General features: G+C 36.0%; 1 protein-coding gene across 1 annotated transcript in view; it reads left to right on the forward strand.

The window, feature by feature from the left end:
* ZNF782 (zinc finger protein 782) overlaps positions 1-16,726 on the forward strand; it is a 64,072-nt gene extending 47,346 nt beyond the window's left edge. The window contains exons 4-5 of the mRNA XM_031034024.2: positions 5,735-5,830; positions 11,812-16,726. Coding sequence (XP_030889884.1) covers positions 5,735-5,830; positions 11,812-13,685 — 1,970 coding nt within the window. The 3' untranslated portion in view covers positions 13,686-16,726. The remainder of the gene's footprint in view (positions 1-5,734; positions 5,831-11,811) is intronic.
* Positions 16,727-19,320: the final 2,594 nt, after the last annotated feature.

Consider the following 19,320-nt stretch of genomic DNA (forward strand, 5'->3'; position numbering starts at 1 on the left):
GCCTGGGTGGCTCAGTTGGTTAAGCGACTGCCTTCGGCTCAGGTCATGATCCTGGAGTCCCAGGATCGAGTCCCGCATCGGGCTCCCTGCTCGGCAGGGAGTCTGCTTCTCCCTCTGACCCTCCCCCCTCTCATGTGCTCTCTCTCTCTCATTCTCTCTCTCAAATAAATAAATAAATAAAATCTTTAAAAAAAAAAAACCAGGATGAGATGCCACCTCACACCAGTCAGAATGGCTGAAATTAACACCACCAGAAACAACAGGTGTTGGTGAGGATGCAGAGAAAGGGGAACTCTCTTGGACTGTTGGTAGGAATGCAAACTGGTGCAGTCACTCTGGAAAACAATATGGAGGTTCCTCAAAAAGTTAAAATTAGGGGCACCTGGGTGGCTCAGTCAGTTAAGCATCTGCCTTCAGCTCAGGTCATGATCCCAGGGTTCTGGGATTGAGCCCTATGTCAGGGTTCCTGCTTAGCAGGGTATCTGCTTCTCTCTCTCCCTCTGCCCCTCCCCCTGCTTGTGCTCTCTCTCTCTCTCTTGCTCTCTCACTCCAAATAAATAAATAAATAAATAAATAAATAAATAAATAAATACAGAACCTCCCTATCATCCAGCAATTGCACTACTATGTATTGACCCAAAGGATACAAAAATAGTGATTTGCCAGGGCACATGCATCAAGCTGTTTATAGCAGCATTATCAACAGTAGCCAAACTATGGCAAGAGTCCAGATGTTTATCAACTGATGAGTGGATAAAGAAGATGTGGTATATATGTACAATGGAATATTACTCAGCCACACACAAAAAAATCTTGCTATTTGCAATGCCGTGGATGGAGCTAGAGTACATTATGCTAAGTGAAATAAGTCAGTCAGAGAAAGACAAAATAACATATGAGTTTACTCATATGTGGAATTTGAAAAACAAAACAGATGAACATATGGGAGGGGTAAAAAGAGGGAAGCAAACTATAAGAGACTCTTAACGATAGAGATCAAACTGAGGGTTGATGGAGATGTGTGGGGGATGGGCTAAATGGGTGGTGGGTATTAAGCTGGGCACTTGTTATGATGAACACTGGATGTTGTATGTAAGTGACGAACCACTGAATTCTACTCCTGAAAGCAGTATTGCACTGTATGTTAACTAACTAGAATTTAAAGTTAAAAGAAAATGATGTCATGCTGATAGCATAAGATGGGATAAGGATAGCAGTCTCTTTGCCTTTATAGTCTTTATCCCCAAAACACAAACTCCATTTTTATCCCAAAAACACATTAGATAAGTAGCCCACACTGAAGGACTTTTCTGCAGTATCTTCTAAATGTCAAGGTTATCAAAACCAAGGCAAGTCACTCATAATATGGAGGAGTCTAAGGAGACATGATAACTAAATGTAATGTGGTATCCTGGATGGAATTGTGGAACAGAGAAATGAGATTAAGGGGAAAATTTGAATATCAAAGTATGGATTTTATTTAATAATTGTAACATTATATTAGTTGTTGTGACAAAACTTCTAGTAACAGTAGGGTAAATTGGGTACAGCATATTTAGAAATTTGCCTTCCTATCCTTGCAGTTTTCCTGTGAATTTAAAGACATTCTAAAATAAAAAATTTATTTTTAAAAAATTCAGTGCATATGCACGGCAGCAGAATGGAGAGGACAGAGAAAAAAATCATATAACTATATAGAACAATAATGGCCCATTATTACAGAAAATAAAATAGATAACAAAATTGAACAGAATCTCAGGGACTATGGATCTGTAACAAAATTTCTTAACATTTTTGTCTTTGGAGTCCCATAAGGAAAGGTGGAAAAGTATTCAAAGAAATAATGGCTGAAAATTTCCCAAATTTGGCAAAAGGCATAAGCCTACATTGAAGAAGCTGGGCAAACTCCACGCAGACTAAAACCAAAGGAATCCATGCCATGAACTCCATAAATTTTTTTTCTTTTTTTAAGATTTTATTTATTTATTTGAGAGAGAGAGAAAGAGACAGAGTGGGAGCACAGGGGGAGAAGCAGAGGGAGAGGAACAGCAGACTCCACTCTGAGTGTGGATCCTGACACGGAACTTGATCCCACATCTCTGACTTCATGACCTGAGCTAAAATCAAGAGTCAGATGCTTAACTGAGCCACCCAGGTGCCCCCCATGACTTTCAAACTTAAGAAAACTAAAGCAAAAGATCTTAAAGGCAACAAAAGAAAAACTTTACCTTTATATAAGGGAAAACCATTTAAACAATATTTATGAAATGAACTTACTGTGGACCAGGATATAGTTGAGTCATTTTTTAACCATGGACCAGTCTTCTATAGATGGGAATTAGGTCATGTTAATAATATTGTTCAATTTTTCTTTGTCCTTAGTTACTTTTCATCTACTTGTTTTATCAGTTATTAAGACAAATGCTGTTACTGCTCAGCTGTAATTGTGGATTTGGTTATTCTTCTAGTTTTAACAGGATATGCTTTATATACTTTGAAGTAGTTTCATAAGATGAAAAAATATTTAGGATTGTTTTATCCTCTTGATGAATTATTCCCTTCATCATTGTGCAGTATTTCTCTTTATCCCAGATAATATTCCTTTCTTTTGAATTTTACTTTGATATTAACAAAGTCAGTCAGACTTTCCATTAATTATGTTTGCTTGGCATTTTTTTGTTCTTTTTACTTATAACTTACCTGTGTCTTTAATGTGGATTTCTTGTAGACATCATGTATTTGGATCTGGCTTTTATATCCAATCTGTCAATCTCTGCCTTTTAATTGCAATTTACATTTAACATTAAATGAACTGTATATGGCCGTGTACTATTTTTGCAGTCTGTTTTTCCCCATTTTTCTACTTTTGCTGCTTTCTTTGGATTAACTGTATGTTTAATGATTTCATTACATCTATGTAAGTGGTTTATAGCTGTGCCTGTCTTATGTGGTTATGTGGTTACTTTAGCATTTACAGCATACATCTTTAACTTAACACAGTCTGCCTTCAAATATTTTTTTACTACATTTATGAGATTTTTGTAATTGTCCATTTTTTACCTTCCATCTTTTGGGCTGTTGTCATATATTTTACATACACATACGTATATATAATATATATGTTACAAACCTTACAGTGTATGGTGGTTGTTATTTTAAAAGATAATTTACCATTTTTTAAAAGTTCTAAAAATGAGAAAAGTATATTTTATATTTATATCATATTTCCAGGTTGTGGTGCTCTGTATTTCTATGTATAAATCTAAATTTCCACCCAATAGCATTTTTTTTCTGTCTGAAGAATGTTTTTAGCTTCTTCTGTAATGTATGTCAGTTGGTGATTAAATTCAGCTTTTGTTTGTCTGAAAATGTCTTATATTTGCTAAATATAGAACTATAGGTTGACTTTTTTCTTCCAGTACCTTAAAATTGTCACTTCATTGTCTTGTGGCTTATATAATTTCTGACAAGAAGGAGGCATTCTTTTTTTTTTTTATTTATTTATTTATTTTTATTTTTTTTAAAGATTTTATTTATTTATTTGAGACAGAGAGAATGAGAGACAGAGAGCATGAGAGGGAGGAGGGTCAGAGGGAGAAGCAGACTCCCTGCCGAGCAGGGAGCCCGATGCGGGACTCGATCCCGGGACTCCAGGATCATGACCTGAGCTGAAGGCAGTCGCTTAACCAACTGAGCCACCCAGGCGCCCAAGAAGGAGGCATTCTTTGTTCCTCTATACATATTATACCTTTTTCTAGCTACTTAAGATTTTCTCTTCATCGAGTGAGATCTTGCCATTTGCAATTACATGGATGGACCTAGAGGGTATAATGTTAAGTGAAATAAGTCAATCAGAAAAAGACAATTACCATATGATTTCACTCATATTGGAATTGAAGAAACAAAACAAATGAACAGACAAAAAACAAGAGAGCAAACAAAAAGAACAAACTCTTAAATGCAGAAAACAAACTAGTGGTTGCCAGAGTGGAGGTGGGTGAGGGGAAGGATGAAACTGATAAAGGGGATCAAAAGTACATTTATCTTATTGAGCACTGATAATACTGATAATATATTGTTAGCTACTAGTTTTGTTGTATTTTAAATCTTTTGAGGCCTTTTCTGGTATGTAGTTATTTGGAATTAATTTGATTATTTCAAGGATTGCTTTAAGCTGTGTTATGTTAGATTCAGAGCTTGCTTTAGGACTAATTTGAGTCTTATATTAAACAATAAACATCCTTCTGGTATTCTTCCCAGTTGGCCATGAAGTACGAAATTTTTCTACCCTGTCTGGTGGCAACAGAAGCTTCCTACATCTGTGTATGCTTTGATAATTTTTTCAGCCTACTCTTTTTCACTCGTCTTTCCTCTTCCTTGAGTATTTTTCTTACATACTTGCATAAGTTAGTACTTAGGAGACTCTTCTGCAAATCTCTAAGACTCCATATCAGTACAGCTTTTTCTTCTCTAGTATTTCATCCTTAACAATTCTAGTTGTCATGGCTTCCTTAAAATTCAGTTATGTTAGGGGCGCCTGAGTGGCTCAGTCGTTAAGCGTCTGCCTTCGGCTCAGGTCATGATCCCGGGGTCCTGGGATCGAGCCCCGCATCGGGCTCCCTGCTCTGCGGGAAGCCTGCTTCTCCCTCTCCCACTCCCTCTGCTTGTGTTCCCTCTTTCGCTGTGTCTCTCTCTGTCAAATAAATAAATAAAATCTTTAAAAAAAATTCAGTTATGTTACTTCAACTTACTGAGTCAGCTAGGCTTTCTTGGTTCTTTTGTTCTGTGAGTTAAACTCTTCTTGGCAGTAAGTTGTGTGATAAAGGAAATTTTCAGCTTTTAATGTTTGTGGGCCCTGCTCCTGGGCTCCCAGAGAAGCTATACTTTAACATTTACTAAGACTAAAATGACTCGACAAAACCTCAAAGCATTAGCTCTGTTTCTGCCCCGAGCACACATTGTACATCTGCTTCAATTAAAAAAAAGGAGCATTCCAAACAAAAGATAAGAAAAACAAAACCAAAAAAACTCTCCCTGGTTCCCATAAGATTAAAGTCGTACAGCCTTGCATATAATAAAAACATAAGATAAAGTCTGTAACTTTCTGGAATGTCCTTCATCTTGATGATTTGTAACTCTTTGTGTCAAGAACATATATAACCCTGAACGAAATGTTCCTTCTCTGGAGCACTCTCTTGCTTGTGAAGATTGTGTATCCCTGGCAGTTGTCCTAACTTGGGCTCAAATAAAACTCTTCCTTTCTCTTTAAAATTTTTTAAAGTTTATGTTCATTTTGTATCAACACGTGATAGTCATAGGACTCACCTCATTTGATTTCCTATTGTCAGGTATTCCTGTCTGCACTGCCTGGTGTCTAAAGTCTAATAACCATTTTATATAGTTTGTACACTTTTTTAGATGTGTGATATGAAGAAGTAAATCAGTTCCTTTTACTCTATTATGGCCAGTTTGGAAAGTCCTTCTGAAATCTCTTCTTTAAAACACTGACATTGAGCATTTTAGAATTTAATATTACTTAGGCTTGTGATTTGGGGGTTTAATAAGATTGATCCTTTATAAGCATTAGAAAATATTTTTTGTGATCACTCTCCTCCCAGAAAAGTTGTAGTGAGCACCCTGAATGTGCCATTTTTGAAACTATACCTTCCTTCATATTCAGAAACAGTGAAACGTATGCAGCTAACTCAAGTGCTAAATTATTTCCCATTTACAGGGTACTGCTTTACAAAACCAGAACTGATCTTCACACTGGAACAAGGAGAAGATCCATGGTTATTAAAGAAAGAATTTCTAAGAAAAAGCTCCCCAGGTGAGTTATTGAATACTGACAGAAGGCATCCAAAAAATTAGATCCAAAGCGATCAGCTAAAAAAAAACAAAAACAAAAACAAAGCGATCAGCTGGAAGTGAGCAGTTTAAAATGTTTTTCAGCACTGTCCTTTTAGAGGCTTTTATATTTTAAATTATAAAAATAATAAATCTAATAAAATGTGAAAGGGGCCAGCTAACACAAGGAGTAGGTTGTAAGCATGAGCATATTCTCATCTTTTTTTTAATTTAATTTTATTTTATTGTGTTATGTTAGTCACCATACAATACATCATTGGTTTTTGATGTAGTGATCCACGATCCATTGTTTTCGTATAGCACCCATTACTCCATGCAGTACGTGCCCTCCTTAATACCCATCACCAGGCTAACCCATCCTCCCACCCCTCCTCCCCTCTAAAACCCTCAGTTTGTTTCTCAGAGTCCGTAGTCTCTCGTGGTTAATCTCCCCCTCCGATTTCCCCCCTTCATTTTTCCCTTCCTTCTCCAAATGTCCTCCATGCTATTCCTTATGATCCACAAATAAGTGAAACCATATGATAATTGACTTTCTCTGCTTGACTTATTTCACTTAGCATAATCTCCTCCAGTCCCATCCATGTTGATGTAAAAGTTGGGTATTCATCCTTTGTGATGGCTGAGTAGTATTCCATTGTATATATGGACCACATCTTCTTTATCCATTCATCTGTTGAAGGGCATCTCGGCTCTTTCCACAGTTTGGCTATTGCGGACATTGCTGCAAAGATGGGAACTAAGTATTCCGTTTGAAGCTGAAAAGTTAAATAATGAATTCCATATTCTTAACAGTAAAAAGATAAAAACTAAGAAAAATTAATAAAGCTACTAAAATTGAGAATAGGCAAATTAGAAAAGAGAAAGGAACCATAATTTTTCATTATATAATAATGAGTTACTAGATGTCATCTAAATGTATAGATGATTAAGCAATTACATAACATAATTAGAAAGGATAACTACTGGAGCAAACTGCAGCCTTCCTAATTATTAGAAGTTAAATATGTGTGATAGAGCAAAGATAACAGACCTGTTACTAGTAAAGTTTCTTAGAAAGTTGTGTAGAGTCCCCAATAATATTATGTGTCAAGTATACTTCAAATAAAAAAAAAAAAAGAGTGAGTCCCCAGGACAACTACCACATACCACATTCATTGATTCTTTGTTACTCAGCATATAGTCATACTCATAGCTAAGATTTGTAACGTGAAATGATTGGTACAAAGCAAAATCAGCAAAGAGAAAAGGGGCAAAGTCCAGAGGAAACCAGGTGTGAGCTTCTAAGACCCCCAGCAGTGAATTTTGTCTACCTGGAAAGTTCATTAGAGACTAGGTTCTTGGGAACCATCTCAAAATCTAAGTTCACAGATGCCAGCCACGGGCTAATCTTGCAAGTCAGCCATCTAAGGGTAACAGTCTCAGGCCTGCTGTGTTAAACATGTTGCACGAAAGCTATGCAAACACACCACATAATATACGGTAAGGTAAGCATACCTGCCATATCAACTAATGTAAATGAATTAAATTCACCTATTAAGAAAACATGCTATCAGATTGTATCAAAGAGATATGCCTAAAAAGTAATGTATAAAGTTTGAAATATGGTCATGAATTGTTAAGCCAAAAGCATTTTAAAACTCAAATTTAATTACCTAACTAATACTAAGAATCAGTTCATGTCAAAAACAGATTTTTAAAAAAAGGACATTTTGATAAAGCTAAAAAAGTTTTTAAAGGACATATAAAAGTTTTGAATATTAGTGTACCAAATAAATTATCAACAAAACTATCACAACAAAATTATCATAAAACAAAAACTGGCAAGAGATATAAGGAGAAGTAGGTATACATTAGATATAGTAGACCTTAATATGCCCCTCTGATTTCATACCAGACTCAGTGGAGTCTAGAATAAGGCTCAGAAAACTAGCCCCAGGTCAAATCCTGCCTGCTGCTTTTTTTGGTAAAGAAACATTTATTGGAACACACAGCCATGTCCATTTGTTTATGTATTCACACTACAGGGCAGAGTTGAGTAACATTGGTTTGAACTATGCAAACAACATAGGCTTTAACTGCTCAGGTTCTCTTCTATGTGGATTTTTTTCAAATAAATACAGTACAGTACTGTAAATGTATTTTCTCTTTCTTATGATTTTCTTTTCTGTAGCTAACTTTATCATAAGAATACATAATACATGTAATACACAAAATGTGTTCATCAACTTTATGTTATTGGTAGTTTCCATTCAACAGCAGGCTATTAATAGTTAAGTTTTTGGTGATTCAAAAATTATCATGCATATTTTCAATTGCGTTGGGGGTTGGCACCCCTAATCCCCACATTGTTCAAGGGTCAACTATAATTGCAACAGAGACTGCATGACCAGCAAAGCCCAAAACATTTACTCTCTGGCCTTTTACAGAGAGTTTCCCAACCTCTGGTCTAGACATTATAAATATAAAATGAATCTATTAAGTGTCTTTCAAAACTCTATTCTGAAAACAAAGAACAAACCTCCTTTTAAATGTCCTTGGAACACTGAGAAAATGTAGAAGTATTTTGGATAACAATAAATTCCACAAAGTAGAGATACTATTTTTCAATAACACTGTAAATTGCAAACAATATGAGAAAAGTTAAAATCCCTCTCTTAAAATCAATGATGAATATATATCTTTCAACAACCTATTTTATTAAAAGGTAAATCAAAATTATACAATATCCAGAAAAAGTTCTTATTGAAAAGCATGTCTATTAGAACCTTTGGACTGTAGATAAAGCAGTGCAGAATTTTTAATCTCATATACAGTTGACCCTTGAACAGCACAGGTTTGAACTGAACAGATCTACTTATACACGGATTTTTTTCAATAAATACAATAAACTACTGTAGATGTATTTTATTTTCTTAATAACATTTTCTTTTCTCTAGCTTATTTTATTGTAAAAATACAGTATACATGTAAATTACAAAATATGTGTTAATCAACTGTTTATCTTATTGTAAGGTTTCTGGTCAACAGTAGGCTATTAGTGGTTAAGTTTTTGGGGAGTCAGAAGTTATACACAGATTTCCAACTGCATGGGGGGTGGTCAGCACCCCTTGACCAGTTGACCTTTGAAAAACACGGATCAAGTGTACTTTTTTTAAAAACAAGCAAGGAAGATGTAATAAAAATAAATAATACTTATATTATTATATACATATAATAATAAAAAATAAAAGATATAATAAAAACTATAATAGTATAAATTATAAGGCAAAAGGTAGTCCTTGAAATAAAAGTAAATAAAATAGCTAACCTCTGGGGCGCCTGGGTGGCTCAGTTGGTTAAGCGACTGCCTTCGGCTCAGGTCGTGATCCTGGAGTCCCTGGATCAAGTCCCACATCGGGCTCCCTGCTCAGCGAGGAGCCTGCTTCTCCCTCTAACCCTCCCCCCTCTCATGTACTCTCTCTCTCTCTCTCTCTCATTCTCGCTCTCTCAAATAAATTAATTAATTTAAAAAAAAATAGCTAACCTCAGCCAGAAAAAGGAAAGAAAGCACTATTATTCATTATAAGTTTGGGGACAGGTTCCTACTTCTGTAATATAATCTTGGAATATTTTAGCCTATTTTATCTCTTCTGTAAACTCTTAAATCATTTGATGGATGTGTCAAAAGATAGTAAAATATCTGTGCCAGATACAGTTATTGTGCTAGATACGGTTATTGAATGAGATGAGCTCCTTTTCTCACCTGGATTATCATTCCCCCCAAAAGAATGGTCTGTTTCATTCTTCTACTTTGGTATGTATTATATGGTAAATATTTTTAATAACACTGTGGGTTGATTCCAAAATGAGATGGAGATAATTATTTCATATTGATTAATTCAGAAGACACTATTCATAAATTAATGCCCAAGTCAAATTTTTAGGATTTTTGAATCCTCAGGTGTAGATCAGCAATTGATCTGAGCCCTTGTGTGTGCAGAGCTCTCTAGGTAATTCTGAAGCACACTGCTTTTTATGGACCACTGACGTATTACGGAAGGATGCAAAGAATATCACAGTGAAGGTTTCATTTTGGAAAAGTGAGCAAATCTGCATAAAATATATTTCATATAATATAGGTACTGTTGATTAAAAGATGAACCAGTATTTTAAGTACAACCAAGAAAGAGAAAATGCTGCCCATTTAACTACTGGCTTGCCATCAATTTTAAGATGCCTCCTGATTTGGGTTATGATATTTACTTTAAAAATCATGAGTCACAAATATGGGCACTCTCTATATATCCCTTGTTGAAATGAATGATACAGGCAGAATGATACTTCTTTCAGATTTTAAAATAAATGTTGCTTAAATTTGTGAGAAGATATTAGAAGCCTTTCTGTTGTTAAGTTTAATGAAGATAGCTTTGCTGTACCTGAAGGGCATCTAGATTTTATATAGTCCTAAGACTAGAATGGAGGGCAATTTAGGGAAAGAGTGTGAGTATAAAGTTACTGCTGGAAAAGAACCATTTAATGGGGACTGATAGCAAGATTAGAGCAGAAAATACTTTGGACTGGTGGAATGGTAGCTAGAACACAAAATGAACATGTTAGTGTGAAATTTGCCCTGAATCACTTAAATCTTTCATCTCTTGGCACCTAGGGCAGTGTATTCAAGGCTTTCAAATATTTTTAGCATAGGCCTGACGTTTTTGCTAGGAGTGTGGGTAGTAGCAGGGCAATAACAGTCAAATATGCATAAGAAACTTTTTTTTTTAAAGCTTTCTTTCTTTTTTTTTAAGATTTTATTTATTTATTTGACACAGAGAGACACAGCAAGAGAGGGAACACAAGCAGGGGAAGTGGGAGAGGGAGAAGCAGGCTTCCCACTGAGCAGGGAGTCTGATGCGGGGCTCGATCCCAGGATCCTGAGATCATGACCTGAGCCGAAGGCAGACACTTAATGACTGAGCCACCCAGGCACCCCTATGCATAAGAAACTTATGGTGAATAAATATAAAGGATATTTGTAGTTTTTAGGGCCAGTTTGAAACATGATCCTTAAGGTTCTCACAGTCAAAAAAAAAAAAAAAAACTAGATATGTTGAAAAACAGAATCAAAGATTGGGCAAGCAAGACTAGTTTGGGGAAAATTATGAGCAAGTTGAAAAGAGAAAAGTTAAGGTTTGATGACCAAGAGATATTCACTATTGGACAATAATAACAAGGTACCAGAACCAGGATAGAGCAGTGACTCCAATATAGGTGGAAAAATTACTTTAACGCCCATCATTTTTTTTTTTTTTTACTTATACTGATACACTTATGTTTCTGTGAATGATACCACAGAGAGAATTAAAGCATGGCAAACTTTTTTTCTTTCACCATGAGTTAGTTGGTACCATTATAAATTAGTTTTAGTGTTTTGTGTAGACTGGAAAAAATGGAGCTCCAACTGTAATCATATAGTCTAATGATTATGCTACCATTTTAATCTATATTTGACTAAGAATCTAGACTTGTATTTTTCCCTAATGCAAATTCTATCTCCAATAAATCCATTGGAAGCCTTTTAATCTACTTAGTTCCATAATCTTTGTTGAATTCATCCCATTCACTACTTTTTTCCTGTCTTTTCTGTTCCCAAGATCTAACTCTCTTGAATATATTCTCCATTCTCAATTGTTCCTTTCCTTTATATCTTCTTCTTTAACCAATTCTGAAAACTATATTTTAAGATGCCAAATATGTATGTATATTTTTTTCTAGTTTCTTCTCTTGCTACTACAAAAAGCTTTTTTTTTTTTTTTTTTTTTTAACAAAAAGAGACTATATCCTTGGAATTACTTTATTGTTGGGAAACTGAGGCATCAAATACATAATAGGGCATATATCTATAAGTCCCATTCCATAAGAAGTGTGTTAAATATCTTAAAGTATTTTTAATTTTCTCATTTCTAGAAGACTCCCAACCTAATCAACTCTCAGAGAAGAGCCTAGAAAACCAAGGCAAATATTTGTGGCAAGTTTTATTCACCAACAAATCATTGACTACAGCAGAAGAGATTTCAGAAAAACCATGTAATCTGGACATAAACATTTTACCTGCAAGAACAATGCCCTATAAATTTGACACTACAGAGCCTACTTACCTGCGTCTCAGCTCATTGACTCCACACTGTCAGTATTCAAGAAAGAAGGCTCATGAGCTTACTGTATGTGAGAAATGGCTCCTCAGTATTAAGGAGGGCAGAACTAATACTGGAGAGAAATCATTTGTCTATAGTAAAAATGTGAAATCATTCAGTCATAAAGAGAAAGTCATTCAGCATCAGGCAATTCAGACTTTGCAGCAAGCTTCTGAGTACAATGAATGTGGAAAAGCTTTCCTTCAAAAGACTGCCCTCATTACATCTGGGAGTACCCACCCAAAAGTGAAATCTTATAAATTCAGTAAATTTGGGGGAAAACAATGTGATAAATCAACTCTTATAGTCTCTCATAGCAGTAATCCAGAGGAGAAGAGTCATTATGAATTTAATGAATATCAATGTACTGAAAACAGAAATAATTTCAGTAGGATCACTCAAAGAACTGACACAGAAGGGAAACCTTTCAGCCAAAAATCACACATTAGAGAACATCAGAAAATTCATGTAGGAGTGAAACCCTTTGAATATGGAAAGAATTTCAGCCATAATCCAGCCCTCCCAGTGCATCAGAGAACTCACACAACAGACAAATCCTCTGACTATGACACATGTACAGAGACATTAGGTTGCCAGTCAGCTTTCAACATACATCAGAGAACTCACATAACAGTGAAACCCTATGAATGTAATGAATGTGGAAAATCCTGTACTATGAATTCATTCCTGATTCAGCCTCTGGAAAGTCACACAGGGGAGAAAACCTACAAATGTCATGCATGTGGGAAAGCTTTCAGTGAGAAGTCACGCCTAAGAAAACATCAGAGAACTCACACAGGAGAGAAACCCTATAAATGTGATGGTTGTGAGAAGGCTTTCAGTGCAAAGTCAGGTCTAAGAATACATCAGAGAACTCACACAGGGGAGAAACCCTATGAATGTAATGAATGTGGGAAATCTTTCAACTATAAGTCAATCCTCATAGTACATCAGAGAACTCACACAGGGGAGAAACCCTTTGAATGTAATGAATGTGGAAAATCTTTCAGCCACATGTCAGGCCTAAGAAATCATCGGAGGACTCACACAGGGGAAAGACCATATAAATGTGATGAATGTGGGAAAGCTTTCAAACTGAAGTCGGGTCTAAGAAAACATCATAGAACTCACACAGGGGAGAAGCCCTATAAATGCAATCAATGTGGGAAAGCTTTTGGTCAGAAATCACAACTTAGAGGACATCATAGAATTCACACAGGGGAGAAACCCTATAAATGTAATCATTGTGGGGAAGCTTTTAGCCAGAAATCAAACCTCAGAGTGCATCACAGAACCCACACTGGGGAGAAGCCCTATAAATGTGATGAGTGTGGAAAAACTTTCAGGCAGAAATCAAATCTCAGAGGACATCAGAGAACTCACACAGGGGAGAAACCCTATGAATGTAATGAATGTGGAAAAGCTTTCAGTGAAAAGTCAGTCTTAAGAAAACATCAGAGAACTCACACAGGAGAGAAGCCCTATAATTGTAATCACTGTGGAGAAGCTTTCAGCCAGAAGTCAAACCTCAGAGTACATCAGAGAACTCACACAGGGGAGAAACCCTATAAATGTGATAAATGTGGGAAAACTTTCAGCCAGAAATCAAGCCTTAGAGAACATCAGAAAGCTCACACAGGGAGTTAAGTATATGAATGTAAAGAATATGGAAAAACTTTGAGCCAGAAATCAAATCTCACCATATAAAAGAGAAAGAGAACCCTATGGATAGAATAAACAAGTGCAAGTTCCTTTGCAAGATACATACCTTCACAAACATCAGAGAACTTACACAGGAGAGAAATTCTTGGAATATATTTTATATGGGCAGTCTTGCATCCAGAGTGTAGTCCTCATCATGGATCAGAGAACTCACCCAGCAAAGAAATTACAAAGATAATGTGAGAAGTACTCTGTACTCAATCCTCAGAAAACTCACACTGCAGAAAAGGTCTGGGAATGTAATAAAAATGTGAAAACTTTGTGTCAGTTATCAAAATTTACTCATCATCAGAGAAATGATACAATGAGAAAACTGAGAATGTAATAAGTGTTTGATAACCTTTAGCCAAAAGCCAGCTTTCTCAGTACAACAGAAAATACATAAAGGTTAAAGAACTCACAGTATTTCAACACAGACAAAAAAATGAAATAATGGATGTGGGGAATTCTTCTATTACAAATCAGCCCTCAATTTGACTTACACAGAAGTAATCCCCATATGCCATATAATGACTATTAATTGTTCACCAATAACCATTTACTCTTTTCCCTCATGCCACACCTAGTCCAAATTTCTCAACCAGTATCATCCGAATGGGGTCATATTAATAACCTCTGGCTAGTAGGATGTGGATGTGGGTGTCAATGACCAGTCTCATTTAATACATTCCTCAAATTCTCAGTTTTTCTCCTGTCCCTTATCAGAATGGAGTGGAGATTACTACCAGTGAAACCATGGGGCTCATGCACTGAAGATGGGAGAATACAAGATGCAAGGAAACAGGGTAAAGAGTGACTGGAATGGAGTTTTCTCCTCCATGTACACCACCTTTTTGCAGCGAGGAAATAAACTTGTTCTCTACTGAGTTTCTACAGGCTTGGGTATACTTTATACTAATATATACTCACCAACCCTCAACTAATAAAGCCTATGAATATGATTTCTGTGGATATCTGAACTCAGCATATATCAGAAACCTGACACAGGAGAAACCCCTGACAATATCCTGAATGACCATAGTTTTTATCCACAACAACTCCTCATCGGTCAGGTAAATATCAGTGGAAGAAATTCAACATTTCAACATACCTAGGAAATATTTTACCAAAAAAATAATATTTCATTAAATATCTGATAATTGAATTGTAAATGTATGAAAGTTTTCAGCAAGTTATCAAACTTTAATCTTTCTCAGAATGTGTTACAGGGGGAGAATCTATCAATTTGAGAAAGGTAAGTAATAGCGTCTGCTTAGAAATTGTTCCATAAGACTATTGTTTCATATTCATTATGAAAACAAACATAATATTGATAACCTAGACATTCACTAGGATAAGATGCTTTAGAAGAATAAGAAATAAATTGGATAAACTGAACAGCATGGAATGTATGTGAATATTTTCTGAGTTCTCTATTTTTTATCTATGTGAGTTTGTATACATGCCTGCCACTTACCAGGTATTTATATGTGTACTGGAACTCAACATCATTATAATAGAATTATGTACCCCTTGCTCAGTAACTGTTCTGACATCAGCTACATTTTACCACATGTAGATTAATAACAAACCTTTTACAGGAAATAGCTGAAAAGTCAGAATCCCATACTACATTTCATTTCTCCTTCTTTCTTTCTGACATGTGCATATAGGAAAGACTATTGTTACTAAACAGTTTCTTTTCAAAGAAGCCAAACAATGTTTTGTGTGTACTTTTATATTATCTCAGGGTCACCAATACATTTAAAACATATGCCAAAATATGGAAAGAGCCTAGATGTCTATCAACAGATGAATGGATAAAGATGTGGTATTCACACACAGACACACATACACATATGTATCCAATGGAATATTACTCAGCCATCAAAAAGAATGAAATCTTGCCATTTGCAGCAATGTGGATGGAACCAGAGGATATTATACTAAGCTAAATAAATCAGTCAGAGAAAGACAAATACTGTATGATTTCACGCATGTGGAATTTAAGAAATGAAAAAGATGAACATAGCAGAAGGTAAGGTAAAATAAAATAAAACAAAGAGGGAGGCAAACTGTAAAGGACTCTTAACCCTATATAGGGAACAAACAGAGTTGCTGGAAGGGAAGTGGGTGGGGGGATGGGGCAACTGGATGATGGGCATTAAGGAGGGTACTTGAAGTACTGTGCACTGGGTATTGTATGCAACTGATGAATCACTAAGTTCTTCCTCTGAGACTAATACAGATTTAAAAATTATAATGCAATAATAATACAAACAACCTAGTTAAAATGGGCAAAACAGAAGATTAAAACAGGCATTTCAGAAAAGAGGATATATAGATAGCCAATAAATACTAGAAAAGATGTCCAAAGCTTTAGTCATCAAGGAATGCAAAATAAAATTGTAATGTGATAGTATTACAAATCCCTTTGATAGTTCCTTATTAAAGTTAACGGTATCATACCTACAAACAACAATTTTAGTTCTAGATATTTGCCCCCAAAGAAACATAAACTGTACCAAAAAATTTTTTTAAGTTTTTTTAAAGAATTTTATTAAGATGTTCAAGGAGTTTTTATTCACAGTAGCGCCAAATTAGAGCCAAAATGTCCATCAACAGATAAATTGTGTAAATAGTGATATTACCTTACAATGGAATAACACTCAGCATAGAAAGTGCTACTAATGGATGTATCAACATTGATAAATCTCAATAAGGTTAGTCTGGGAAAAGAAGCCAAGCACAAGAACCTGTATGATCCCATTTCTATGAAATTCTAGAAAAGACATCTAATATAGAGGGATAGGAAGCACATCATTGGTTGCCTAGGAGTGGGGTTTGGGATTCACTGGATAGAGGAACAAAGGAATGTTTTAGTGTGATGGAATGTTCTATATTTAGGTTATGATAGTGTTTACAAAGCTGAATAAGTGCCACTCATCAAAATGTACAAAAAATGCATACACTTTATTTTACATAAATTATGTGTTAGTACAGTTGATTTTAAAAATCATAAAAGTGAACTTTATTATGTATATTATGAGACCCAGCATGTGCCAAGGGGCTTATTGACTTTACTACTTGGGTATTTATTCCCTTCCCCCTCCTGTTTGGCTTTGACCTGGGGCAAGTCAGTTCTTTATGTTCCTCAGTTTCCTCATTTGTGAAAGGTGCATAATGATAGTAATTACCTACAATCCATTTTGGGAGCATTTTCTGAATTAATCTATGTCAATCACTTAAAACCAAACCTGGCACAGAGTAAATGGGCAATAAATAATAACTCTCATCATTATTTTACTAATGCTAAAAATCAAAGTGAATGTGTTCTTTAAAAAAGCTTAAAGCAAGATTATAGTTCATAGTAAAACAAAAGGATAAATTAGACCTAAAGGAGACTTAACCTTGATTGGATGGGAGTTCCTCACATTATGGTGGCATCAATTTTTCTAACTCTATCTGATGACACCATCCCTAAAGTGCTTGAAACCTTGGGCTCCGCTAACTTGCTGACATGACTAAGCCCAAAATATGAAGTGTCTAGTTCCCAGGAAATTGTTTTTGAACAAAGACATAAAAAGCCCCTACCGCCAATGAGTCTACATCTCCCCCTTTTCCCCTAAGATTCTCTCTGATAGAAGTTTTTAGAAGCCAGAACTAAGAAGTATTGTCACTTGGGTTCTCTGCTACAGTCCAGGGTAGCAGGCATATACACAAGATGTATAAACATTCTAGAAAGAAGCCACACTTGAGGATAGTACTAATAACACAAACACACACATACACACATTCTAAATGCTTTCAGCATATGATACCACCACTGCCCTAAGTTGTTTCCCTGTTGTATTGAAAGTGATTTCATGTGTGACCAATAATGCCTTTTAACACAGGAACTACATCTTGAGTTCTTTTGCATAATGGAATCACATGGTGACTGCCATAAAAAAAAAAAGGACTCAGAGATCTGCCCCTGACTTGTCTCTAATCATGGGCAAAAGCCATGAGGTTTCACATTCTTCATCACAGGTGTGTCAGGACCTGAAAAAAACACGATTTCAAGTAGTAGAAGATCCCCTGCCAGTGTATGGAGTTCATGGGGGCATGACTTGGGCCACAGTTTGAGAACTCATCTTCTGGGTTGAAGGAAAATTTTAACAAGGACTTGAGACATTGAGCTCAATTTTCAGAGGCCCTTCCATATTCCTAAGAAAAACTTATTCTCATCAGTGGTGTGGGCATGACCCTACCTGTAAATGTTTTAGGAGCCAGAGGAGGTGAAATCAAATGGCATGATGAGCCCAAAAGCAGTCTTTTGCTTGATAGCATAATTTATTTTATGTCAAAATTATTGGAACAGAGCAGAAGACAGTATTCACAAGATCTAGGAAAACAGCATACAAGATTATAGCGAAAGGGTGGTGTCCACTGAACATAAGTCTGCAACAGAAATCATTAAGTTGACATCAGTTTTAATTGCTAAACCTTATTCCTTGCATAAATGCCTTATATCCAAATATTATGAGGGCCAGTGTTTCAGTCCTTAATTTTTTCATTTGCATTATTTGTTTTAGTAACATCCTTGGGAAAAGCAAAATCCAACATCTGTATCCCCATAAGAGGATAAACCTCTTATCATGGGCCCACAGACCAGGTGCTTGTCCCATAGAAGCCCCACTGCAACTGTAGGACCTGACAAGACTATGCCTTCTGGAATAGATAGCTACAGAGCTTGGTGTCTTCAAACAGGCCAACCATGTGGGCTTTGGGGGCTTCCTATAAAGCCCTAATGGACCTACTCTGGAAGTACAGGTCAGGCTGCAAGGTTTGAGCAACTTCTCAGACTGTTTGTAAAAGACTGTTGAGGATCCATATGACTGATTTCTGGTACTGCCTGATTTCATGGAAGGGGAAAGTCTGGGTTGGTAACCATGTGACACCAGCAGAGATTGATGCCTGCTCTTGATGCCTGCTATAGTGCTGGGCACTTTCAGGGTCCTGGGGATCATAACAGCTGTAATGGTTGGCTTGTTGCACCACTGAGAATGCTGAGCAACACTTCCCACACATTTGCCTTCTTTTCTGTGTGGTCTTTGAGAGCAAGAGTGGCCTCTGCACCTGAAGGAGGGCAAAGCAGCTACAGATAACATTTGGTATGACTTTAGCTCTGGACCACATTTAAGTGTACACTTTGTTAAGCCTGGGCACAGCACCCTGCTTAACAGAGGTTTACCAAAGAAAGGAGTGCTTGAATGATGCTTCTAACAATCAAACACACTAGTAATTTGTTTTCATATTATTCTATATTTTTGTGGAAGAAAATGTAATGTTTTAAAGTAAGTGTGGCTTAGCCTGCTCTTTGGCATATTTTTCCAATGTTTTTATATTATTTAGCTATGCATTTCACCCCCAACACTGTTTTTATTGAATCCAGTAATTTTGATATATTGTCTTTTCCTTTTCATTGTCTCTAAGTATTTTCTCATTTCCCTTGTAATTTCTAACTTGGTCTATTGTTTGTTTAAGAGTGTTGTTTATAATTTCCACAAATTTGAATTTTCCAGTTTTCCTTCTGTTA

The sequence above is a fragment of the Leptonychotes weddellii genome, chromosome 14 (genome assembly GCF_054177405.1).
Source record: "Leptonychotes weddellii isolate Sample4059 chromosome 14, ASM5417740v2, whole genome shotgun sequence".
Taxonomy (NCBI): Eukaryota; Metazoa; Chordata; class Mammalia; order Carnivora; family Phocidae; genus Leptonychotes; species Leptonychotes weddellii.